At 40.9% G+C, this 26,012-nt stretch overlaps 1 protein-coding gene across 2 annotated transcripts; it reads right to left on the minus strand.

The window, feature by feature from the left end:
* Positions 1 to 1,890: 1,890 nt before the first annotated feature.
* On the minus strand, positions 1,891 to 24,491 carry LOC121445124 (ribosome biogenesis protein WDR12). 2 transcript variants are annotated; one of them, XM_041647130.1, is made up of 14 exons: positions 24,146 to 24,491; positions 23,535 to 23,733; positions 21,179 to 21,273; positions 18,753 to 18,847; positions 16,729 to 16,835; positions 14,371 to 14,486; positions 13,357 to 13,511; positions 11,104 to 11,149; positions 9,136 to 9,221; positions 5,751 to 5,891; positions 5,553 to 5,658; positions 5,308 to 5,440; positions 4,567 to 4,639; positions 1,891 to 2,413 (listed from the first exon to the last, which is right to left on the minus strand). In XM_041647130.1, exons 2-14 carry the CDS (start codon positions 23,573 to 23,575, stop codon positions 2,336 to 2,338), a joined length of 1,272 nt encoding a protein of 423 aa, XP_041503064.1. In that variant the 5' UTR covers positions 23,576 to 23,733; positions 24,146 to 24,491; the 3' UTR covers positions 1,891 to 2,335. The 2 variants fall into 2 exon arrangements, with proteins under 2 accessions (XP_041503064.1, XP_041503065.1); XM_041647131.1 differs by lacking the exon at positions 24,146 to 24,491 and adding an exon at positions 23,870 to 24,113.
* Positions 24,492 to 26,012: the final 1,521 nt, after the last annotated feature.

Consider the following 26,012-nt stretch of genomic DNA (forward strand, 5'->3'; position numbering starts at 1 on the left):
GGCCCTGCAGGAAGACTGGAATAACCTACCTCCACCACACCCTTAGCAGCTGCAGGCTGACAAACTCATGGCAGCCTTTTAACTCCCGCAGGATAGGAAAGCAACCCACCCGCTTGATTCAATTTAGGTTGCTCAATGTTCTTCCCCTCCAGCTCCAGGTTAACCCCACTTTAGGCATTAAATTTTGTTTTGAAGACAGGTCTCACTGTGGAGCTCTGGCTGTCCTGGAACTATGTAGAGCAGGCTTGCCTTTGTCTTCCGAGTGTTGGCATTAAAGGCATGGGTTACTAAGCCGGGCTTTCATGCATTATTTGTAGGTACACACACAGATTCAGTCCACGAGGGCTGCCTGGCTCTCTTAACAGAGCAGACAAGGCCTCCAGTTTTGGCATTGTTCTTCAGAGGAAGAGAACTAGACTCTGGTGGAGTCAGCCAGCTCCTATATGCTCTCGAAGAATACTATCTTCAAGGAGACAGACCGTTGGGAGGTTTGCCATGCTCCAGCCTCCAGGACTTGCAGCTGCGAAGAGGAAGGACGTGTGTGTGTGTGTGGTGGTGGTGGTGGGGGGGAAGCACGGAGTGGGAGGATCTGAACCTTTCCTGTCCCAGTCTTTCCATACTTTGGTGGTAGATGGAAATTCATTCTTGCAGCTGCCTCCAATCTGAGACTCCGCCAGCGACTTTTAAGTCTAGCCTCTGATATCTGCCTTAATTTCATTAGTGACCTGCTGTCTGCAGACCGCACAGAGCAGAGCCAGTCCCTCAGTTGACATTCCACTGTCACCAAGACTCTCAATTGCTACTTTCCTGTTTGAATTGTTCCCGCATGGCAATTAAGTTTCCTTTAGGTATACACCCACTCCATTCCAGGGAGGGCAAGACAAGAACTCATAGAACAGACGGTCCCAATATTGTTTGGGATCCCTTCTAACCAGCTTATTTGGCCTCTTAACACCTCGTGTAGGTTTCCTCAGAATTCAAATGTGTCAGTGCAGTGCCTGCAGAGGCACAGGGAGAGGAGTTTGGGCGCTGTCGCTCACGCTGGAGTAGACCTGTCATTGTGTCACCATGCTCCTAAAGTATGTCTGATAAACTCAGGCTTCACTAAGCTGGTGGAATCCTCTTTGGTCCACTGTCTACAGTGAACAGATGTGTTCGTCTCCCCAGGAAGTTACACAGAACATGTGTATCATGTTTATGTACCAGTCTGTTCTTTCCCTTAGATGCTTCACTGTTCCAGTCTCATGTATTTCTGCAGACTTGCCTACTAGCACTTTGCCTAATGCATCATTAGGTCCCTTTATTCCCATCTTTATTCTAATGAATGAAGCAAAACAAAGTTGCCTAACGGTGAGCTGACAGGTATTATAATTTTTTTTCTAGACAGGGTTTCTCTGTATGTATCCCTGGCTATCCTGGAACTGGGCCTAATTTTAAATTTAGGAAGTTGCTGAGTGGTGTTAGTAGTAGTTCATCCTGATTCTGATTTTGAACTAGTTATGAAGCCAGTCATGATTTGGAAGTCCTAAAGCTCTTGCTTCCAGTAAGTACTGGGGTTACAAGCATGTGCAATGATGGTTTTCTGAAACAAGGTTTCTCTGCGTAGCTCTCTGGCTGTTTTGGAGCTCACTTCGTAGACCAGGCTGGCCTCAAACTCAGAGGTTCACCTGCCTCTGCCTCCCGAGTGCTGGGATTAAAGGCGTGTACCACCACTGCCTGGTGCAATATTAGTCTTTTCTAGGTTTTTCTTCAAATAGAAAAAAGAAGGGACAAAGTTACTTACTGTATTTGTAATATATCCTTTTATAACAGTTCAAAGGCAAATTTTAATTTCAAACCAGTATTTTTAAAAGTGTACTTTAAAACTCAATTAAATTTTTGGGGTCTGCATAGGGTAAACAATTCAGACCACACATTTATTGTGTTTTATAAAAAGGAAAGACAAAGAGTAAAATGCAGCTATTATGAAAGATGAACCATTATACACATATTAAAGGGCTGCTTCCTATCTCTGCATTGACAGTGGTATTGGAGGACTAGCCACTGACTTCTTTCTCTTTGAGACACTCATGCAATTCTGGCTGCCTAAGATTAGTTCACTATACAGTGGGGTGTGGATGACCTTGAACTTCTGATTCTCTTGCTGCTAACCTCCCAGGTCCTGGGATTACAGGAATGCCCTACCACACCGACTTTCTTTCCACGTGTTAGAGACAGGACTCAGGGCTGAGCTATATCCCCAGTCCTCTCCAATTTCATTCACAGTCTATGACACAACGGTAAGACACGGAAGACAAAACAAAACCCAACAATGTTTGTGAACAATCCTTCCTGTTCAAGCCCCTACATGGGAAGTAGTAGGTGAGTATCTGTAGGAATACAATTTGTTGTCTGCTCCTCCACTCAGAAGTAGCTGTGTGAAAAGAGAGAAAAGTAAATATAAGTATACAGTAGCTAGACATGATTAAATACGACTTTCATTTTGTTTTTTTTGAGAGAGGATCTGTGTAGCCATAGCTGTTCTAGAACTTACTCTGTATACCAGGCTATCCTCAAACTCACAGAGATCTGCCTGCCTCTGCCTCCAAATGCTGAGATTAAAGGCACATGCCACCACTGCTTGGCAAGACATTGCCCACACGAAGTGTGCATATGAATATATATACAAGATATGTATGTATATGTGTATATATATCTTGTATTCTGACCATATTTTCTATCTATACCCAAACAGTTTTGCTTCTTCTTTGATGTCATATACATAACACAAACGATTTGATGTATGTTAAACTGCACAGCTTGAAACAGTATTTAAGGGGACATATTAAAACAAACATCTCCGCTACTAGGTTGATCATCCCCAAATCAAAGGTCTGCAGTGTAGGTTGGAGATGTAGCTCACAGGTAGAGCACATGCTGATACACACAAGGCTTTGGGCCAATTTCAACGATGTAAAGATGCGTTGCTTTGCCTGCCTAAGGCACCTGGTTGGTCTAATTAAAAAACCAAATGGCCAATAGCTAGGCAGCAGAATCAAAAGGAAGTTCACATTTAGGTTTGGGACCCATTCTAAGATATCTCATAAATGTGCAAATATTCCAAAATCTGAAAAGCTGCACATCCAAAGCATTTCCGATAAGGAACACTCAATCTACATCACTATACAGTGTACAAAATATTAAAAACAATCAATTATTTTGGTTGAGACACATCATGTTATTTTACTTCCAATGAAGTATTTGCCAAGGTATATAATAAACTAAAATAGTTTTAGACTTAAAAAAAAAAAAAAACAACAACAGGGGGCTGGAGAGATGGCTCAGTGGTTAAGAGCATTGCCTGCTCTTCCAAAGGTCCTGAGTTCAATTCCCAGCAACCACATGGTGGCTCACAACCATCTGTAAAGAGGTCTGGCGCCCTCTTCTGGCCTGCAGGCATACAGACAAAATATTGTATACATAATAAATAAATATTAAACAACAACAACAACAACAACAACAAAGGCTCCGTTTGCTTTTTGAAGATAGGTTTTTACACTATAGCCTAAGCTGGCCTCAAATTTGCAGCAATGTTCTTGCTTCAGCCTCCCTAGAACTGAGATTACAGGTGTGAGCTACCACATTTAGAAATAATCACGTTGTAAAAGAGTATATTATTTTCAGGCAAATGTACACTGCAGATTATATCAAGTAGCTCTAGGACCTACATTCTGAAAGAATTCTTGGACAAGAGATAACACATGCACATAAAAATGATTATAAATTTTTTTTTTTTTTTTGTTTTTTGAGACAGGGTTTCTCTGTAGCTTTGGAGCCTGTCCTGGAACTCACTCTGTAGACCAGGCTGGCCTCAAATTCACAGAGATCCTCCTGCCTCTGCCTCCTAAGTGCTGGGGTTAAAGGTGTGCACCACCATTGCATGGCTGATTATAATTCTTGAAGTACATTTTTTAATCCATTTCTATTATGTAGAATTAATTATGTAAACTACACATGCAATTCCAGCACTCGGGAGGATGAGGTAGGGGAGGCTGCTGTTAGCTTGAGGTCAGCCAGGACTACATATCAAGACCTGGTCTCATCACAAAAAACCTTCTAAAACAGGTATTTCAAACTAGAAATACTGTGATACAATCAATTTGAAGTAGTGAATTTATGGACCATATGGGATTTGGATATATAGCCAAGTAGTAGCCCACTTGCCTAGCATAGGTGAACCCCTGGGGGTTCAGTTCCCAGAACTGCCAAAAGAAACAAAATGATATATTAGGTGGGGAAAAAAAGACTTGCTTTAAAACTTCAACTTTTGTTACTCTTAAAGAGCAAATCTGTTTTCAGTTTTTTGGTATGAGATGTAAAAACAATTTTTTTGTAGCACAAGCCTGTAATCCCAGCACTCAGGGGGCAGACACAGGCGGAGCTCAGAGTCTGAAGTCAGCAGTGTCTACACGGGGAGTTCTAGACAGCCAGAGAAAGACCAGATCAGATCAGACCAACCAGAAAGATCCTGTTAACTTTAAGCATAAGGTCTATCCTTTCTTCACCAAGTAATTTGTAAGTTCTTACCCCTGTGTCTGTCCAGTCCACACTTAGAACTTTGTCTTCATGAGCAGCTAGATCATAGAGAGGAGCCTTACAACTAAAGATGAAAATACACACGTTACATGCATGCAGTGTTTCAATACAAACATACAATTAGTAATACTTCTCATTTATTATAACAAACACTCAAGAAAAATGCTATTTAAATACAAAAATTTATTCACAATAAGGTCAATTTCACACTTTTATACTTTATATTTCTATCCCAAATCTTTTCCTTAAGTTTGGTATGTTTATATTCCTAAATACATAAAAGCCAGATGGGCAACAGACACAATCAAATCAAAACTCTCAAATTTCCCTCATAAACCTATTTTTCTAAAATATAAAAACAACCACTTAATTATTTTGTGCATGGGGTTTGCTGTGCACCATACACTCATGCCGTGCCACAGCGGTCAGAGTTCCAGATTTCGGCTCCCATTACCATCCAGTCCTGCAGGGGGATCCAGATAAAGGATAAAGTCCCCAGTGCTAAGACTACCAGCATGCCCAACACCATTCACGTTGTTTATCTAGGTTCCAGGGTCCTCATGTGTGCAAGGCCAATGCTCTACTTACTAAGCTATGCCTACAGCCCAATCCTGGGACTTTTTTTGAGTATTAGTATTTGTCACACGAGGTAGTATGAACCAAACCTGGGTCTTCTGGAAAAACAGCAAGCGCTCTTAATTGCTGAACCATGCTCCAAGTCCCAACATTTACCTTCTTGTGTCCCACAGCTTGACAATGTTATCTAGAGAGCCTGAAATCAGCTGCTGTTCATGGGTAGGAGACCACTTCACTGATGTTACCCAGCCTGTATGTGAGGTGAGGGACAGCGACACCAAAGAACCATCTGGATGAAGACGAAGAAAATGCAGTGGTTTTAGGAAAGAGAAGCAGAAGACACCGAAAGAATTTTCATAGAAACTTATCCTTTTAAATATTCCCCACTGGATACAACATACCTTTAGTTCGGGGATCCCACAGTCTAATATGCCTATCTGTGCTTCCAGAGGCCAAACGTTTACAGAGGGGAGAATAGGAAATACAATTAAACACTTTATTTCCTGTCTGAAAATAAAAGGAAAGAACATTTAACCAAAGAGAAATTTATTACTGACAAGCTCAATGTTAACTAGAGGAACACCAAAATTAAGTCTTACCAAAGTTGACTTAAGGCCACCAGACTCAACATCCCACACTCTAATTGTGTGATCCCAAGATGCACTGCAGATTTCTTCAGTATCGGACCAAAGCACCGAGGAAACTGCTTCAGTGTGGCCAGAGAGGGTCACCAAGGGAGTCTAGAAATAAAAGGCCCCCAGAAGAGAAAAATATCTTCACCACAGAGTAACTGAAACAAGAGTAGATTTTAGGGTCAGGTGTGATGATGTACTCAGGAGGCAGGGGGATCTCTTGTGTTCCAGGCCAGCCAGGGATACATAATGATACCCTGCCAAAATAAAAGAGATGTCAATGTCTAAAGTAGATAGGCCAGATTTTTCCCCAGTGGATTATTGTTTTTATAGTAATTCTCCAAGATAGACATTTCTCTCTTTGTCTTATATATGAAGGGGCTCAGTGGATAAGTGTCAGCTGTCAAGACTGATGAACTAAGTTTAACCAAGGGACCCAAATGGTGGAAGGAGAATCAATTCCCAAAAATTGTTTTCTGACCTTACACATATGACATCACACACAGTAACATATACCACATAAACTAAAAATTGAAAAAGAAAATCTTGAAACTACTGGTTTCTACATATAAACAAGCTAAAAATATGACCAGGGATTTCACAATTCAGTATCAAAGCACTAACTAGGGCTTAAATTATATTCTACTGTATTTAAACAAAAACAAAAGTACAGTGCTACATAATTTCTTGTCTATTTTCAGACAATGTTTCATATAGCCAATGCTGGCCCCAACTCACTATGTAATTGAAGTTGGTCTTGAATTCCCAGTTCTCCTGCCTCTACCTCCCTAGTGCTGGGATCATAGGCATGTGGCAGTATGCCCAGCTCTAAATGATACACTTTATTTAAAGTCAGGGGATAGAAAGATGGCTCAGCAGTTAAGAGCATTGGCTATTCTTCCAGAGGACCTGGATTCAATTCTCAGTCACTCACATGACAGTCCCAGAGGATCTGATGCCTTCTTCTGGCCTCTTCAGGCAACAGAATGCATACAATATAGAGACATACACTCATACTCATAAAAATAAATACATTTTAAAATAAATTTATATATAAGTTAGTACATAGCTAGATGCAGTGAGGCAAGCGCTGTAGTTCTGGGTACTGGAGAGGTTCCAGCAAAAGGACTGGTTGAGCCCAGAAATTTTAGGACAGCTTGGGCTACACAGGAGCTCTTCTTGCTTTCAAAGAGGCATACATTAAGTATGTTAGATAATGTCAGCCAGTTATAGCTCTAAAAAAAAGTCATTATCTCAAGTACTTGTAGGCACGTGGAACCCAAAGTTGGGAAACTTACAACACCTAACATTCAACAACAAGGAACACCTGCACAGCATCTGTCTAGCATACACGAGGCGCTAAATTCAATCCTTTCCTTAAAGTTCTAATTTGTAAGCATGTGTCTTCATTCATAGCTTTTAAAAATGTTTTTATTAATTGATTGATACTTGTTTCTTTAAGACAGGGTTTCTCTGTGTAGCTCTGGCTGTCCTGGAACTCACTCTATAGACCAGGCAGGTTGGCCTTGAACTCTCAGAGATCCACCTGTCTCTGCCTTCCGAGTGCTGGGATTAAAGGCGTGCAGCACCACTGCCCAGTACGCTTAAGCTTCTTAATGTATGTTAAACTTTAATTAAGAGCAAACAAACATAAAACCAAAACTACTGATTTCAGTGAGAAAATCTGTGTATAGGGTTTCTGTCTGCATTGTCACCATGTGCACGCCTGATGCAAGAGGAGGCCAGAAGGGGGCATTAGATCCCCTGGATCTGCAGTTACAGGAAATTGTGAGCTGTCATTCAGAAATGAGAAATCAGCCTGGGTCCTCTGGAGCTAGTGGTCTATTCTGCTGAGTCATTACTCTGTCCCATCTTAGTTTCAACAGTTTTATATTTATGTTAGTGATGACTATAATAACTAATGTATGATCATACGCTCAATGGCACAGCTGACTCACCATTCTCCTTTCCATTAAATAAACAAGGTTAGATAGCATAACAAACACCTTTATATCAAAACGGGATCAAAGTCAAGCTCATACAAGCAGACAGTAGTCATCGCCAGATTTGGTAGAAATGGGAAGATATCAGTCAAAGAGCACAAACTTTGTTATAAAAAACTGAAGAGCTAGTGCACTGTGGGAGGTGATGGACATAGTAATTTGAATATGATAATCACTATGTAAGTGTATCTAATTACATCAAATATATTCAATCACGATTTAAGGTGGAAGAAAAAAAGTCAGGTATAGTGACACATTCTTGAGTCCCAGCAACCAGGAAGCTGGAGAACTACTGTAGTTTGAGACCAGTCCAAGCCAGTGAGTTCCACATTAGCCTAAGCAAGAGTCCGTCTCAAACTAAACAAACTCTGTTTAATGAGATCTAACTGCTAAACAACAGAATTAAACTTCACATTAATGACTTCTAGTGATTCAGGATACAACTAGCAGCTCTAAAATGGATTTTATCTTCAGTATATGAAATAAATAGTATTAGACAGTCAGATAATTACTGCCAATCAAGAGTTAATGATAAAAATGTACCATGATAACCCTATCACTCTGTAAGCTTGATTCAGATGTTACACTATCCAAATTCTCAGAAAAAAAACCAGTACATACTGAAGGAAAGCATAACCATGGTTGAAGCAACAAGATAAAGGAGAATACAGGCAAAACAAGGAGGTGGGTGGAGAGCTAGCTCAGCAGTTAACAGCACTGACTGCTCCTCAGAGGACCAGGGTTCAATTCCCAGGACCCACATGGTGGCTCACAACTGTCTGTAACTATAGTTCCAGGGGATCCAACACCCGTACACAGGCAAAATACCAATGCACATAAAAATAAAAATAATTTAAAAAAAAAAGATTTGCTGAATTATCATAATTTCATCAAACAGACCAAAGCCAAATATAGTCAATGCTCACAAATACTTTAACAGACAGACTATTACAGAAAACGACAATTAGTCAAATGCAGAAAATAACTGATCATGGGATGCCCAGCTCCAATGGATACATCTACAACACAACTTGATTGTTAAAAGCCTGAGGACCATGAAATCTGAGATTGTCTCTCTTAAAAATGACAGGGAAGCTTCATCAATGACAGCCTCAGCAGTAGGGCTGCCTAACTAAGACTGGACAAGGACTCTATCACTAGCCATGCTAACACAGAGGGAGGAAATCTCATGGGGCCTCACACTATGGAACTAAGGATGAGAATGATAGAAATATTTTCTTCCAGAGATGAGCTTCTTAAGGATGTATACATGGAAGGAGTTGGAGGTTGGCTAGGAAAGGGAGAAAATGATGTGATTATTATTTTAATTAAAACAAAAACAAACTTACCCTTGTTAGCCCCAATTGCTCTGTTTTCTGCTTTTTTCTTGGCCGATTTGTGGATTCTTCTATTTCATCTTCTTCATCTGTAGGAACTACATCATAGAAAATAGTATTTAATATTGAAAAATTTAGTTATTATTAATGGTAAACTTCAAGAATGTCCTACATTTTGGGTATACAGTTTTCTTTTTTGACTAATTAGGGAATGTATATTCCTTGTTGTTTTGGTTAACACAAACTGTATATAAACATTCTCTCTGACCACTGGGGACTGTAGCAATGTTAAGCACCTGAGCAGCACACACGCGGTCCTAGACTCAATTCTTAGTAGCAGCAAAAGTAAAAACATTTCCTGGATTGGCAATCAAATATGGAAAAGACTGTTTTTTTTTAAAAAGCATATTAAAAAAACTCAAAATTAAACTGTTTGAAATCTTACTGTTTTTATGCTCATTGTTAAGAATATGGACCATTTTATCAGAATGATGAAAAGCTGCTTCCTGTTCAATTTAGACTAAGTTACTATGGCCATATTATACTTATGCCATGCAGAAAATAACGTAAACACAGGTTAGAAGATGTACTTTAGCCATGCTTAATCTCACTATTTCCTTTTTTAAAAAATAAAAATGCTTCATAGTTGTTTTGTAGTGCTAGAGATCCACGCTAGCGCCAGGCAAGTACTTTATCAATGAGTTATTTATGTCCAGGTCCTTGGATAATTCTTAATTCTTTTTTTATTTGGAAAGATCTTTGTTATAAACATCATTTAGTCAGGGAGAATACTAAGACTGAAAACTATAGATTTTAATATTTTGTAACTTTCATGAATATTGATTTATTTTTCCTAACTAGATTATAAATCCCTTAACAGTAATAGCTGTACCAAACAGTATCTCATTACCTGATACTATCAAAGAATAAGACATTTCATAAAAGGAAAACAATTGAAACTAAACTACATTCTTTTTCAAAAATTGTTTGCTTTAAGTATTTTTATAACATCTACTAATATGTATATTTTCTGCCATATTACACATAATTATTTAAAGTTGATTAAACTGGTTCTGAACTCATTAACTACTTTGAGATTTAATTGGGGTCTGAACTGTAAACAGCAATTCCACCAGAAGTAATGGGGTCTTTTGATCTTTTTACATATACAGCTGTTAGGTCTCAAAGTTTAAGAAGGTGTGTGGGTTTATCCCCATTCCTTTTGTTCCCATCAGCATTTCCTAACTTCTTTTAAGAATCTGTCCTCTCCTTCATCTGTATTTTCAAAATAAGCTGGTATGGTGGTGCATGATTGTAATCCCAGCATGAGGAACACCGAGGCAAGAGGATTACAAGTTTGAAGCCAGGATGTTTTATATGGCGAGTGCCAGGCTTCAGGACAGTGAGGGATCTATAAAAAGATCCTGCCTCAAACAGAAAATTTCAAAGACATTTTTATATGTATGCATGTTTTGTCTGTATTTATGTGTGTATACCACATGTGCCTGGTGCCCAGGAGCCAGAAGAGGGTGTCAGATCCTCTGACACTAGAGTTGAGGATAGCTGTGAGCTGCTATGTGAATGTGTGAGCTAATCTGGGTCCTCTGCAAGAGCAGCAAGTGCTCTTAATCACTAAACCATCTTTTCAGTCACTCAAAACTCATTTTTAAGTGACTTAAGATGAGTTAAAACTACTCAAAAAATAACTTCCAGGTTTTTTTTTTAATTAAGTGCATTCTCAGATATATATATATATATATATATATATATGTAGCAATCAGTGACTTTCAAATAAAAAGGTGGTAGAGTTCAAAAAGAATCAAAAAACTTAAAACAAATATAATTTGTCTTCATACTATACTTCTTTTTGTATATACTAAAATACTTTGGTCTATTTTTACAGCAAATATGAGAAGTAAAAGTTTCACTAAAATTCTAGAAACATGATTAATAAGTCAAAGTACAAAAAAATATTTATACCTGTAGACCAGATCTTTAGCATCTTATCCCAGGAGCCACTGCAAAACTAGATACATATGAAGGAGAAAGCATATGTAATAACTTACATTATTTGCCCCTTGCCCCCATTTTTACTTTCCAAATTTTGCTTTGCCTGTTTCATCTCTGTACACAGGCTCTGTAATCGTTACTACTCGATAATCATACTTGGCTTCCCAGTCTTCTGGAAGCTGTGGCCTTGATCTCCATGATAACCAGCTGCCATGCTTATAAGCGCCCGTGTCCCACACAGCTGCTTAGATCAGAGTGGGCAACTAACCTATACTGAGCACCTTTACAAATAAATCCTGAGAAATAAAGTTGGACATTTTCTAGGGGAAAGAAAACACATTTCCCTGCAAGGGACAAGGGATAAAACTAGAAGTATTTCATGTAGAGAACACCGGAATATGGCTCAAATCGAACACAAGTGACTTGGGAACACACAAAGGGTTGAGGTATGCCCGCTACATTTAGCTCTCATTTCAGAGCTTTGAGGCCCAAATGCATTATCACCTTCTTGTTCTGACTTGTTCGTTCTTTCTTTGGCTATTACAACTTTTCTTTTGTGTTTTTAACAAACTGAAGATGAGTTTCTGCCCATGTATAAGTAAAATATAGGTCTAACTTCCTAGTCAAAAGACAAGAATGGTTAATTCATGTAAATCTGTACTCAACAACATATAATCTCTGTGACTCAAGATAAATCATAAACCTTTATCATTGAGTGCATCAAACATTCTTTGTTACTCAAAGTTGCAGAACACTCATTTATTTATTTATTTGTTTGTTTGTTTATTATTTATACAGTTAGTCAGAAGAGGGTACCAGACCTCATTACAGATGGTTGTGGGCCACCATGTGGTTGCTGGGAATTGAACTCAGACCTTTGGAAGAGCGGGCAATGCTCTTAACCGCTGAGCCATCTCTCCAGCCCTTGCAGAACACTCTTTTTTTTTTTTAAATAAAATATTTCTTTATTTATTATGTATACAATACTGTATATGCCTGCAGGCCAGAAGAGGGCAGCAGATCCCATTACAGATGGTTGTGAGCCACCACGTGGTTGCTGGGAATTGAACTCAGGACCTTTAGAAGAGGAGGCAATGCTCTTAACCTTTGAGCCGTCTCTCCAGCCCCCCGCAGAACACTCTTAAATCTGAGATTCTCCAATGCAGCAAAGGGAACTTTCAAATAAAAGAGGGTCTGTAACCCTTCATAAGGCAATGAGATCATTACTTTTTGGTTTGTATCCATTTTGTTATAATAAAGAATAGGCCAGGCTGGGCAATGGTGGCTCATGCCTGTAATCCCAGTATTCGGAAGGAGGCTGAAGCAGGCCAGTCAAAAGGGATATGAGGCCAGACTGGACCACATAAGTAGAATTCCAGGACAACCTGGGCTACAGTGTTCTTTGATGCAGTGAGAACCTGCATCAAAGAACAAAAACAACAGACTGAGGATTTAGTTTCAGGTCAAGTATAAGATGTATGTTAACACTAATAATAAAATAAGCCGTTAACATTAGCCTTAGTGTGCTAAGGCTTGGGTATCATCTAGATGTTTAATAGATGACAGAGCACTTTAAGAGAATTTGATAAGGGCAGGAGAGATGGCTCAGAAGTTAAGAGCACTGACTGCTTTTCCAGGGATCCTGATTTCAATTCCCAGCAACCACACGGTGGCTCATGAGATCTGGTGCCCTCTTCTGGCCTGCAGGCATACATATAGGCAGAACACTGCACACATAATAAATAAATCTTAAAAAAAAAAAAGAATTTGATAAATTAAAAAAATTGTCAATGACTATTATTTAAGGTTATCTAAAGAAATTACTAGTTTACTTGGTAGGTCTCTCTCTCTCTCTCTTTCTGTAACCCTGGTTGTCCTGAACTCACCCTGTAGACCAGGTTGGCCTCAAACTCTGAGATCTGCCTGCCTCTGCCTCCCGAGTGCTGGGATTAAAGGTGTGTACCAACACCGCCGGGCTTATTCCAATTTTTAAAATGTAACTTATAGAATATAATAAAGACAGATATCTAGAAGAAGTAAATCTAATAAATATATCTATCTTATTGTATTTACTTTAGATATAAAGTCTTGCTATTTTTTAGGCTCTGATTGTTATGGAAGTTAGAAAATCATTAGGACTATATATGTATGTATATATAAAATGTTTACTCAGCTGCTTACATTCTAACTCAACACAATAGTGGCAACACACTGGCTACTCACTTTAGTTCCTGAGCTGTTGACTGCTATGGAGTCCACACTCCCAGCATGACCTCTGCAGCAGTGTAGGGCTTTCACTTTGTTCTTCTCCACATTCCATTCCCATAAGAGAACCGTCTGATCCATTGAGGCACTCAGTAGCAAGCAGGACAAACTGTCTGAAGAAAAGAGAAAACAAGAAACAAGTTAGTACAAAATCTTAACTGCATCTTATTTTGTAATCACTCAGCATCTTTGTGACTGTTTTAATAATAATCAGATGGACTGATTTTGAAAGAGAGTTATCATAGTAAGGAGGAAAATGCACCTGCAATCCCAGCCCTCAGGAGGCCGAGGCAGAAGGGTGGCAGTTCCAGGCCAGCCTGGTCTGTACAGTGAGATCCTGTGACCATACCACCCCCTGCTGTCGCCAAAAAGAAAAGATTCTTTAAAAGTAGGAAAAATGCGTTCAATATACTTAATAACTAGAACATGTACAGATAATTTTAGTAATGATTTACTTCTGTAAATTCCTGGATTTGAAGCTAGTAACAAGCCTCAACAGCAGTGTGCTTGCCCAGCACGCACAAAATCCTGGGTTCAGATTCCAGGATCAGGCAGAAACAAACAGCAATCTATGGATTTAAAAATTATTAATTCTTGCTGGATGGCGGTGATACACGCCTTTAATCCCAGCCCTTAGGAAGTAGGGGCAGGTGGATCTCTGTGAATTTGAGGCCATTCTGGACAGCCAGAGCTACACAAAAAACTAAAACCATAGAAACACACACACAAGTGCTTCTTTTTTTTTTTGGTATTTCTCCTTCCTTCCTTCCTTCCTTCCTTCCTTCCTTCCTTCCTGTGTTGTGTCCCCCTCCCCCCCCCAGGGTTTCTCTGTACACCCAATCACTCTTTAACTAGACTAAAATAAGTTCAATTTTAACTCTTAGGACTCCTTTTACGTATAATCCTACCTTTTTACTAGACTAAAATTAGTTCAATTTTAAGTCTTAGGGTTCCTCTTACGTATAATCCTACCTTTTTTCACCCAAGCCACATCTTTCACAACATCTGTATGTCCCGCAATTGTCATTATTGACTTTCCTTCCAAGGACCAGATCCGAGAGGTCTTATCATAAGAACCAGACAGGATCCTACAATGGGAAGAAATACTATGAAATACAATAAGATGATGACCAATTGTTTCTATGGTAATGGCAAAGTAAACTCCTCTTTAACATGAAGAACAAGATGTCAAAGCAGCAGCTCAGATGTTACACTAATTTTCTGAACCACTGAAACAATGAGATTTCACTTTTATTGTTGAAAATGCTATAAATTTCAAAGCAATACAAACTGCTTGTAAAGCCTAACATTCCTTAATTAACCACTGAATACTATTCAAAAGAAAAACAGGGAGGGCATATAGCTCAGTGGTCAGCACTTGTCCAGTAAGCAGAAGCCTCTCAATCTGATGTCCAGCACCACAGACATACACACCCCCTACAATACCAAAGCAAAAAGGAAAATCATGAAGAATAAAGAAAAACCAAGCCATGCATGGTGGCACACCTTTAATCCCGACACTTGGAAGACAGAAGCAGGAAGATCTCTCTGCTCTTGAGGCCAGCCTGATCTATATAGGAAGACACGCACGCACGCACCCTAAAACAAAACACTTAATAATAAATAAAAATAAAATGGCCCCGAAAAAGGAAAGATGGAAGTAAGGTACTCCTTTGATCAACTCCTAAGGTATTTTTCTTTTTTTTTTTTAAATATTTATTTATTTATTATGTATACAACAGTCTGTCTGCAGGCCAGAAGAGGGCACCAGACCCCATTACAGATGGTTGTGAGCCACCATGTGGTTGCTGGGAATTGAACTTAGGACCTCTGGAAGAGCAGGCAATGCTCTTAACCACTGAGCCATCTCTCCAGCTCTTTAAGGTATTTTTCTTTAAAGCCAGTAGGATTAGGATCAGTAGTAGCCATTTGCTTTAAGACAGTGGTTCTCTGGGCTGTGGTGGCGCACACCTTTAATCCCAGCACTTGGGAGGCAGAGGCAGGCAGATCTCTGTGAGTTCAAGGCCAGCCTGGTCTACAAAGTGAGTTCCAGGACAGGCTCCAAAGCTATAGAAAAACACTGTCTCAAAAAAAACAAAAAAAAAACAAAAAAAAAAGAAAAAGTCTCTCTCTAGTGGCTGGCTGCTCTACTTCTCTGATCTTTCAGCAAGATAGTGGTTCTTGCCAGGTGGTGGTGGTGGGTGGTGGTGCATGCCGTTAATCCCAGCACTCGGGAGGCAGAGGCAGGAGGATCTCTGTGAGTTTGAGGCCAGCCTGGTCTGCAGAGCAAGTTCCAGGACAGGATCCAAAGCTACAGAGAAACTCTGTCTTGAAAAACCAAACCAAACCAAACCAAACCAAACAAACAAACAACCCCCCCCAAAAACAAACAAACAGAAAAGAAAAAAAGACAATGGTTCTTAACCCATGGGTCAAGACTCCTTTGGGGGTCACATATCTGATATTCTGCATATCAGATATTTCCAATTCAAAACACTAATAAAATTACAATTATGAAGTAGCAATGAAATAATTTTATGGTTGGGGTCACCACAACATGAAGAACTATATTAAAGGGTCACAGCATTAGGAAGATTGAGAACCGGTGCTCTAAGACATTCATCCATACCTCCTTGACTTCAGGCTGCCCATGTTAGCCCTACAGTAGCATGCCTGAATCTTCATGGTGGTAGGTTAGGGGGATCTGCAGCCCTAATTTTTTTCTCCTCTATGAAGCAGTGTGTATCTCTGGTCTTAAGTATCAACGACTGCTGACTTATATAAATACAAATATCACAACATTTTGAAACAAAGAAAATCTAATAATAAACACTTTTTTCTTCTTCAATGCACTGACTGCAAATGCCTGTTTGGCATGGTCGCCAATACACACAGCACAAAGTTGCTTTTATGAAAAAAAGGAATCAGAGAGAAACAGTCACATTGTGGATGACAAAGACTGAAGAATGTACATAAGAAAAAAGAATCGGGCTGCAGAGATGGCTCGGGTTAGGAGCACTGATTAGAGGTTAGGCTCACAACCATCTATAATGAGATCTGGTGCCCTCTCCTGACATGCAGGCAGAACACTGTATACATAATCATGAATAAATCTTGAGAGAGAGCCGGGCGGTGGTGGCGCACGCCTTTAATCCCAGCACTCGGGAGGCAGAGGCAGGCGGATCTCTGTGAGTTCGAGACCAGCCTGGTCTACAAGAGCTAGTTCCAGGACAGGCTCCAAAACCACAGAGAAACCCTGTCTCGAAAAAAAACCAAAAAAAAAAAAAAAAATCTTGAGAGAGAAAACAAAAAGCACACCCCCGGGCATACCATTCTTCTGTCCCTTCAATCGAGCTGATCCAGTCATCATGGAACATACACTGCTCTGGCTGGGGTGCGGTGTATTTTTCCACATATTCTAGTTCCACAACCTCTTCCTAGTCACACAGAGAACAGAAAATAAATCAGGGGGCAGTTTCAAAATATTACTTTGAAGACAGAAAATTTGGGAGCCACTTAAAAAGTCAAGGTTTTCTTTGGCCTCAGATTCGGCTAAGAATATAAAAATTAGTAGCCTCAGAAAACTTACGTTGAAAGTGGGAATAAAAGGGGAGCTTTAGAAAACATTTAGTTTTATCTTTAATTATGTGTATGTGCATGGGCACATGTGCATGAGGACGGGTGGAGAAGAGAAGCACTGTATCCCTTTGGAGCTGGAATCAGAGGCAGCTGTCAGCTGCCCAATGTGGGTACTGAACTCAGGTCCCCTGGAAGAACAGCAAGCACTCTTAACCACTGAGCCTTCTCTCTAGCCCCCAAAAGAGAGATTTTATGTAAGAAAATATTTAGATAAACAAAAATAAAAGCATATTTCTCAGTGAGGAGAGAACTCTGTTCAGGATGATGAAAGAGTTCAGGAAATGGGCAGTGGTGATAGTTGCACAGTACCATACTTCACATTACTGAACTGCACACTTAAAAATGGATAAAATGACAAGTTTGCTCTTACATATTTTATAACATTTTGAAGTCACAAAATATAGGAGAACTTACAAATTATATTGTAAACAATTTTATTACATTCATTTATCTTGTGTGAGTGTGCATCCATGCATTCCACAGTGCACACGGAGGTCAGAGGACAACTTGTAGGAATTGGTTCTCTCTTTCCACCAGGTGGGTCCTGGGGATGAACTCAGGTCATCAGGCTTTGTGGCCACTGCCTTTACTCAGTCAGACCATCTTGCTGATTCCAAATATTCCTTTTGTTTTTCTTGTTCCAGACAGGATCTCACTATATAACCCTGGTTAGTTTAGAACTCATATGGAGACCAGGCTAGTGAACTTACAGAGACCTGACTACCTCTGCCTCCTGAGTGCTGGGATTAAAGGTATGCACCATTACTCTTGGCTGTATTCCTTTTGTTTTAGATTTATTTTTATTTTGTATCTTGCCTGCATGTATATGCAGTGCCCAAGCAAGCCAGAAGAGGGAGTTAGATCTCCTGAGACTGAGTTACTGACAGTTGTGAGCCACCATGTGGGTGCTGGGAATTGAACACAGATCCACTGAAGAGTAGTTAGTGCTTTTAACCACTTAGCTATCTGTCCAGCTCCTGGTGATAGTCTTAGTTATAAAAACAACATTAAAGAAAGTTTGCTGGGTGGTGGGGCACACCTTTAATCCCAGCACTTGGGAAGCAGAGGCAGGCAGATCTCTGTGAGTGTGGGACCAGTCTGATCTACAGAGTTAATTCCAAGACAGCCAGGGCTGTCTTGAAAAACAAAACAAAACCAAAACCAACCAAACAAACAAACAAAAAAACAAAAGAAAGTTTAAAAATTATAGGGTATCACAATCACTATAACCTAACCCACATTTTCTGAGATATGTACAATGATGCTGTACTCCTGCACTTGCTAGCAGGCCTGAGGTCGTAAACTCAATCCCTGGGACCCACAGAAGAGCACTGACTCCCACTCTCACACTAACTGTTCTCCACCTTCACATGCAGGCTGTGGCACCTACACACACCATATAATATGTAAATAAGTAAATGTGATTTAAAAACGTTTTCTGAGACACTTAAAAAAAGTCAAAAGGCCAGGTGGTGATGGCGCACGCCTTTAATCACAGAACTCTGGAAGCAGAGGCCAGCCTGGTCTGCAGAGCAAGTTCCGGAATAGACAGGAGTACACAGAGAAGCCCTGTCTTGAAAAACAAACAAAAAACAACCAAAAAAAGAGGGCAAAATAATTTTGGGTGTTGAAAACAATTGAAGCTGATTCTATAAGCAGTTACTTAAAATATTTAGTAATATATTAAATCGAATATAAGCAGTACTTGGATTTACCGATGAAATATTTTCCAGTTCCATGTGTTTGACCAAGGGCATTCGAAGAAACTGGCCCTTGATAAGGAAATCGAACTCGACATGTTTGTGGAGCTCTGCAAAAGAGTAAGGGTTTTAAGAATATCAGCGTCACATGTTTGGGAGCCCCAAAGCAATCACGTCTGCAGTACCCATTGCTGTCCAGTTGTTCCACAACTTCTCAGGGCTCATGTAGCATACCGAATGACTTGTTTTTGTTAAGACAAGGTCTCTCTGTGTAACAGCTCTGGTTGTCTTGGAACTCACTCTGTAGACCAGGCTGGCCTCGAATTCACAGAGATCTGCCTGCCTGTCTCCCGAGCACTGGGATTACAGATGTGCACCACCACTGCCTGGCTGATTTCTGGCTTTTTGAGACAGGGTCTTTGGAACTCACTATGTAGACCTGGCTAGCCTTGAACTCACAGAGGTCCACCTGACTGTGCCATCATGGTGCTGGGATCGAAGGTGCGCACCACCATGCCACTTGGCTACATGATTTCTAAAGAACCAATATACTTTTCTCTTAACTTATACTTGGTTTTAAGGTGGTGTAATTATTTTAGGAGCCTGGGTTCAAACCCAGGTATATGTATGCTAAGCACACGTTCTAACACTCAATTAACTCATCTAACACCCTATTAATCTCATCTTTTTGTTTTAAAAGAATGGTTTATTGAGTACACAAGAGGTCAACAGACTAGAAAATAGCTTGAATACCACCTGAAGCCCATTCTTTGAGTTTTAAAAAGATTCCGTTATACAGAAATGTACAACATACATAAAAATATAAATAACCGTGAACACATACATCCTGCTTTAATACTAAACAACTCATCAATAATTTCTATTCCTGTCTCCATTCTCTTTTAAAGCAACCTCAGAAACCATACCATTTTGTTTGTAAATGGCTTTATTATGTGTCTCTAAAATATAAAAACTTAAAACACAATGTTAAATATTAACTATGGCCAGGCAGTAGTGGCGCACACCTTTAATAACAGCACTTGAGAGGCAGAGGCAGGTGGATCGCAGTCAGTTCGAGGCCAGCCTGGTCTTCTATGAAGAGACTTTCAGGACAGCCAAGACTGTTACACAAAGAAACCCTGTCTCAAAAAACAAAACAAACAGAAATTAGCCATGTTATTATCAAATACTCAGGTCATTATTCATGAGGGTTTTTTTTCTAATTAATGTAACTTATATTTTGAAACTGGGTCTTACTGTGTAGCCCACACTGGTTTCATACATACATAGCCCAGGCTAGCCTCTAGAGGCTAGACAGATAAATAGGGCTATCTCAGACTCATTGTCAGTCTCTAGAGCACTGTAACTGCAGGTGTGTATCATCAGGCACAGCTGTTCATTTTGTGTAGTAGGCTTTTGAAAGCTGGCACCTAACTGGTTAATGTGTTTACTCAATCTTTAAAACTCCCCCTCCTTTTTCTTGTCATTTCCTCACTGAGAAAAGCAGGTCAACATCTTGTATTTCTTACATTCTGGGCTTGGTTAATTACATCTCCAAAGTGTCTTTCTATTTTTTATTTTTATTATTGTGTATGCATGATGTGTGTTTGTGGGCGTGTACGCCATGGCACCCATGTGGTGGTCAGAAGACAACTTCGTGGAGTTGGGTCTCTCCACTTTTACTTGGGTTGTGAGGATTAAACTCAGGTCACCAGGCTTGCACCACTGGACAGCAAGCCTTTAGCTAGCTGAGCTATGTTGTGGCTCTACAGAGTGTCTTGTGTTCCTCTATCCTCTACTATATCATGTAAACCAGTGAGCCTTAAATGATTGGTAAGACTTCAGTTTCAACCACATCAAAACAAAGGCATTAACCAATTGTGTCTTCTTTTTTACATATGTGCGTGTGAGCATACGTTTGAGTGCATGAGTGTGTAAGTTCAAGGCTAATGTTGAATGTCACTCACCACCTTAAATATTAAGGCAAGGTCTCACTGAACCCAGAGCTTGATGTTGGGCTAGTCTGGCTGGCCAGCTCACTATGGAGACCACCTCTACTCCCAGTGTGCTGAGATTATAGGCGGGTTCACACCAGCCTGTCCTAGAGATCTGGACACTGGTCTTCATGCTTCCACAGAAACACTTCCATTCACTGAGCTATCTCTCCAGACCTTATTTTTTTCTTATAATTTATTTTTATTTTGTGTGCATTGGTCTTTTGCCTGTATGTACGTCTGTGTGAGGGTATTGGATTTTGAAATTACATATAGTTATGAGCAGAGATAGGTGAATCTCTTAGTTTGAGGTCAGCCTGGTCTACAGAGCAAGTTCCAGGACAGCCAGGGTTCTACAGGGGAAATCCTGTGTCAAAACAAAATTGTATTTATGTGTAGTTGGTGGCACTGTGTCCTCTCCTAACTTCTTGGAGCATATATACCTACCATTTTTGGTCCCCAGCAATTTATTGATGATGTTACTAAGGTCAGCAACTTCAGAGGCAGCGGGGATTGAGAAAGGAACATCATCTACGGCATAGCTATAAAAGGGAAATGATATGTCAGTATTATGTCTACACATATTTTGGCAAATCTCAATTTCTTCATTCAATAACTATTTACTGGGTCCTTCATGCCAGACATTTGCTACAAGGCAAAACCAAAATGATGTAAAGTGTCTTTATTCTCAAAGAATCAAGCAGGCACTTGGGAGGAAGAAGCAGATGGATCTCTGTGAGTTCAAGCCCAGCCTGGTCCACAGTGGAGTTACAGGACAGCCAGGCCTACACAGAAAAACAAACCAAAGCCGGGGGGTGGTGGCGCACGCCTTTAATCCCTCCCAGAGGCAGACCAAAGGAACTTACTCCTATTTCAGGCAGTGATTTTACTTTAAGAAGTGTTCAAAGATGAGACTAAAGGTACATAGTGTTTTAAATCCCATATACTATGAAATAGTTTTTAATTCTTTGTGTAGGCAACAAGGAACCACTGTAGCAGTCCAAGTTAAAGAATAACAGCAGTACTTTAGTTAGATCTTCATAGCTGTGCAAACTAAATTAGAATAATTTATGACCGGAGGCAGAATAAAAGACCCAAAAAGAAATAACATTTGCAAATCATTTATCTGGTAAGGAATTTGTATGCACAATATATAAAGAACATTCAGTAATGAAGTCTTTTTTAACAGGCAAGGGATTTGAATAGATGGTTTCCTAGTGAAAGAGCAAGGACCAACAGGCACAGAACCAAACCACAATGAATATCACTTTGTACCCATTATTGTGCAAATAAAGTGTTGGTGAAGATACATACAGAGAAAGAGGAACCCTCATTCACTGATGGTGGTAATGTAAAATGGAGTAGTTACTGTGGAAAAGAGTGTGCCAATAGCTCTAAGTTAAATGTGGACTTGCCATTTGACCCCAGAACAACACTCTGGGCATGGTGGCATAGGCCTTTATCCCAGCATTTGGAAGGCTAAGGCCAGTAGATCAGTGGGTAGGCCAGCCTTCGGTCACAGTGAGTTCCAGGCCAGCGAGGGCTGCACATAAAAGTGTACATAAATACTTGCACAGCCACTATTCACAATAGCCAAAAAACTGAAACAGCCTAAATGTCTAACAGGACAATAAGAGAAAACGAGCCATACAATGGGCTATTTAGCCATAAAATAAATGAAGTATTATGATAGTCTGCCTTATGTTTAAACTATAAAAAACACAGTAAGTGAACGATGCCAGCCACAAAAGACCACAGTTTGTATAATCTCATTACACAAAATGTCCAGCATGTACACATACACAGAGATGGGACGGCCTGTGGGTAAGTGGATGACAGAGGTGGGGCGTGTTTAAGGGACTGAGTGGGAACTAAAGAGTGGTGAACTTTTTATAAATGAATTGTGTTGATGGTTGCACAATTCTACTACTATGATGCACCTGAATCTCACCCATGCTCCGTATGTATCACTAGTGAATCTGCCATCTATATGGCTTATTTATATATAAACACATAAATACACACAAATAAACATATACGTGCACACTGTCCTGGTTAGTTTTGTCAATGTGACAGAAGCTACGGTCATCTAAGAGGGAACTTCAATTAAGAAAATGCCTCAATGAGATTGGCCTGAAGGCAAGTCTGTGGGGACATTTTCTAAATTAATGACCAATGTAGGGAGAACCAGCCCACTGTGGGAAGTGCCACTGGGGCACACACACCTAATCAAGTCGGTAACTTCACAGATCCAATTCCTAATATGGTTGAGAAGAGCAAATGAAGCCGTGCTTTCAGAAACCATGAGACACCATTAGCGGACAGCCTGTAAACAGAACTGTCACTATTCACCCCTCAAATTATGAAGTAGTGTGTGCATCATTCCGAAAGCAAACTCGAAGCCCGGTTCCTTCCACACACATTCAAATTATAAAGCGTTCACGAAGGTGGGTGGAAAAACGGAGATCCAGGAAGCCAGCTAAATCGTGTCCACCGCTTCCAAACGGGACGACATAGGGCAGAAGTGAGGGGTACGGGAAGGGGAGGGCGAATGAAGTCTTTTTTATTTTTATTCTATCCGGCACTCAGGTTATCTTATTTGCATTAAATCCTTCTAATTCCGGCCAGATACTTATTAAACTCCTTTCAGCTTTGATTTACTAAACCTTGTCTGTTTCTTTTAACGTATATTCCCAGTCAAAACCGCAAGGACTACCAGTGACTACAGGGTCCAAACCCAACGGGGTCTTAAAGCCAGATCGGCTCCGGGAAGGCAGGGGCAAACGCCGAGACGCATACTTACTTCTTGTTCTCGGTGTAGAACCGTGCCTGGAGTTGTGCCATGGCGGAAAGTGCACACGAGACTCCTCCACAAAGATCTGTGCGTTGACAGTCAGCACGCGGCAAGAGCCTTGGAAGGTAGGATCTGCTACCTTCAGCTTCCTCAGACCATACCACGAGGTTCTCGTTGCGCAGGCGCCCAGCCCGCACACATCAACTACCTATCCCGAGATTCAGGAAACATCGATCAGTCAAGCACAGTCTTGAGAGCAGCCAGTCCCCTAAACACTTCTATGTTTGCGCTATCAGACCCGTAATCGATTAGGAAGACAGACAGGGAAAAGAACTAGCTCGAACCTGATTTTTTTTAGAGGGTGTCTTTAGGCCGGATACTTCGGCCTCAGCGCCCAGATACTACAAACCCCAGAAGGGAGCGCTCTGAACGCCGGGAGTGGAGGTTTTATTTATTTAGCCACACGGAACTCAGGTTCTCTTATTTGCCTTTAAAACTCCCTTCTCCGGTCAGACATTCCATTTCCTGCTCCCTAACCCTGGGTGACAAAGGTCCCCCGGTCTGTTTTTTATGCGTCGTTACAGCAACAGCCGGACTCAGCCCAGACCATGTGTTCTTACCTCAGGCTGCAGAGCGGAAGTGCTGGGCAGGAAAACGACTCGGAAGGGACCGGGGCGACGGTGGCCGAGAAGGGCCCAACCTTAAGGGCCTGAATTGCGCCTCCCGGAGGGGAGCGCGTGCGCAGTGCGCTGGTCTCCATGGCAGGGCCTCGGAGCCAAGACGAGGTTGAGTAAACTCGTTTTGAATTTTCTCCCTTCTGCTCCGGCGGACTCCCCTCTCGCGTTGCGGGGCTCACTGCGGCGGCAGGCTTGGGGGAGCGGGAGGTCTGGCAGAGCTGTCTGCGCCCACGGACCGGACACTCCCTCCCGACCTCCCCTTCTTCCTCCTGCCTCCGCCTCCTCCCATCACCTCCTGAGCCTCCCGGGCGGGGAGCAACCGCCGCCCCCGCCCCCGCCTCCGCCCCCGGCTGCCGCGGCCTCGCTGCCTGTAGTCCCGGCGCCTCGCCGGCCTCCCGGGAGGGGACCCGCGGCCGGGGGGAAGGCAGGCGGCAGCAGGGGGAGGCTAGGTGTCCTGCGGAGGGGGCTGAGTCCGAGAGCACCTGCCGGAGAGGGGCCGCTCCCCTGCTTTCTCAGCCTGAAGTTTAGAAAGGCTTCCTCTGCACCTCTCCCCTGCTTTCGGACTGTTTTTGCTTTTGAATTGAACTCACTCAAAGGCCTGTGTCGGTCTCAATGGTCCTGATTGTTACTTTAATTATTTTCCCGAGTGGAGAATAGATGGGGATACTTTAAGATCCCAAAGTCACATTCTAAGGCATTTGCCCAAAAACCTCCAAGGAGTGCGGCGGGTGGAGCGGTTGGCACTCCGGGACAATAATTGAGAGTCAGGCAGAACTGGATTGCAAAATGTGTGGGCTAAGCGGTATGTGTGCAGGTGAAAACAACGGAAGCCTTTCTTTTTTTTTTAAATATGTTGCCTAATATTTAAATCATCTGTAGAAAATTAGAAGTGATCTAAACAATTAAAGGCAAAAAACAACCATTTGTTAAGTGAGCAATGACAGTAAAAGCATGACAGTTTCAGTGTATCCACCTTACAGAATTGCATGCCCTGTAACAGGAATGCCTGCATTTGATTCTACCTGTGCTACATAACCTTTGTGTCACACTTTGATCAACTGCGAGAATTAAATGTCACATAAGAAGCACTCTAAATGTTAACTATTGACTTCGTAAGAGCTAGCAGTACAAGTTTTAAATAGAAACGTCACTGATGTAGGTGGAGGCATAAAATGAGAAAACCTCTGCCCAAGCTCCAGAAAGAAATCACTTTGATAAGACTTTACATGTAAGCCATTACAATGTTGAGGATTTACATTAAATAATCTGCGACAGCTGAAACTTGAAATTCCTAACTTGAAGTGTGACTATTGAATTCTTACTTACTGATAGCATATGATTGATTAATTAGCCTTTTAAACTTTCTTTAATTTGAACTTTATCAAGTTACCAATAGTTAAAAGTCAATACTTTTTATTTAATGGAGCTATGATTAGGAAGATGTAGAACCTGAATTACTCAAGGAAAAGACGTCAATTTGCAAAGCAGAAATCTTGGATTCACTAAAAGATGTTTTTATTTGGCTAAGATGTTTAGTTAAGGAAAAACTAGTTATTAGTTTTGCAAAATGCAGAATACCCAGCATGATTTTTTTCTTCCGTCAGTAACTTGGATGTCTTCATTGTATCCAGGCAGTGCTTGGGATAGCATCACTAATGCTTTTGTGTCTTGGTTTCCTAAAAGTTTAGTTAATATCAACTGAAAAACCTTTGGGATTCATTTACTTTGGTCCTCATGAAGACTCACTGTTATCTGGAAGACCCCCAACAGGGAAAAATATTTCTTTGTGTTTCAATCTTTTGTTTTGAGA

Source organism: Microtus oregoni, unplaced genomic scaffold (assembly GCF_018167655.1).
Source record: "Microtus oregoni isolate MIOR12 unplaced genomic scaffold, Mior012 000160F_ref0000428, whole genome shotgun sequence".
In the NCBI taxonomy this organism is placed as follows: domain Eukaryota; kingdom Metazoa; phylum Chordata; class Mammalia; order Rodentia; family Cricetidae; genus Microtus; species Microtus oregoni.

What these genes read in the sequence shown, in the direction of transcription:
- LOC121445124 (XM_041647130.1), bottom strand. Translation starts at nt 23,575, where the DNA reads ATGGCACAACTCCAGGCACGGTTCTACACCGAGAACAAGAA. An exon ending in ATTGCTGGGGACCAAAAATG is followed by an intron (nt 18,848 to 21,178) that starts GTAGGTATATAT and finishes ACTCTTTTGCAG; the next exon opens with AGCTCCACAAACATGTCGAG. An exon ending in TGTGGCTTGGGTGAAAAAAG is followed by an intron (nt 13,512 to 14,370) that starts GTAGGATTATAC and finishes TCTTTTCTTCAG; the next exon opens with ACAGTTTGTCCTGCTTGCTA.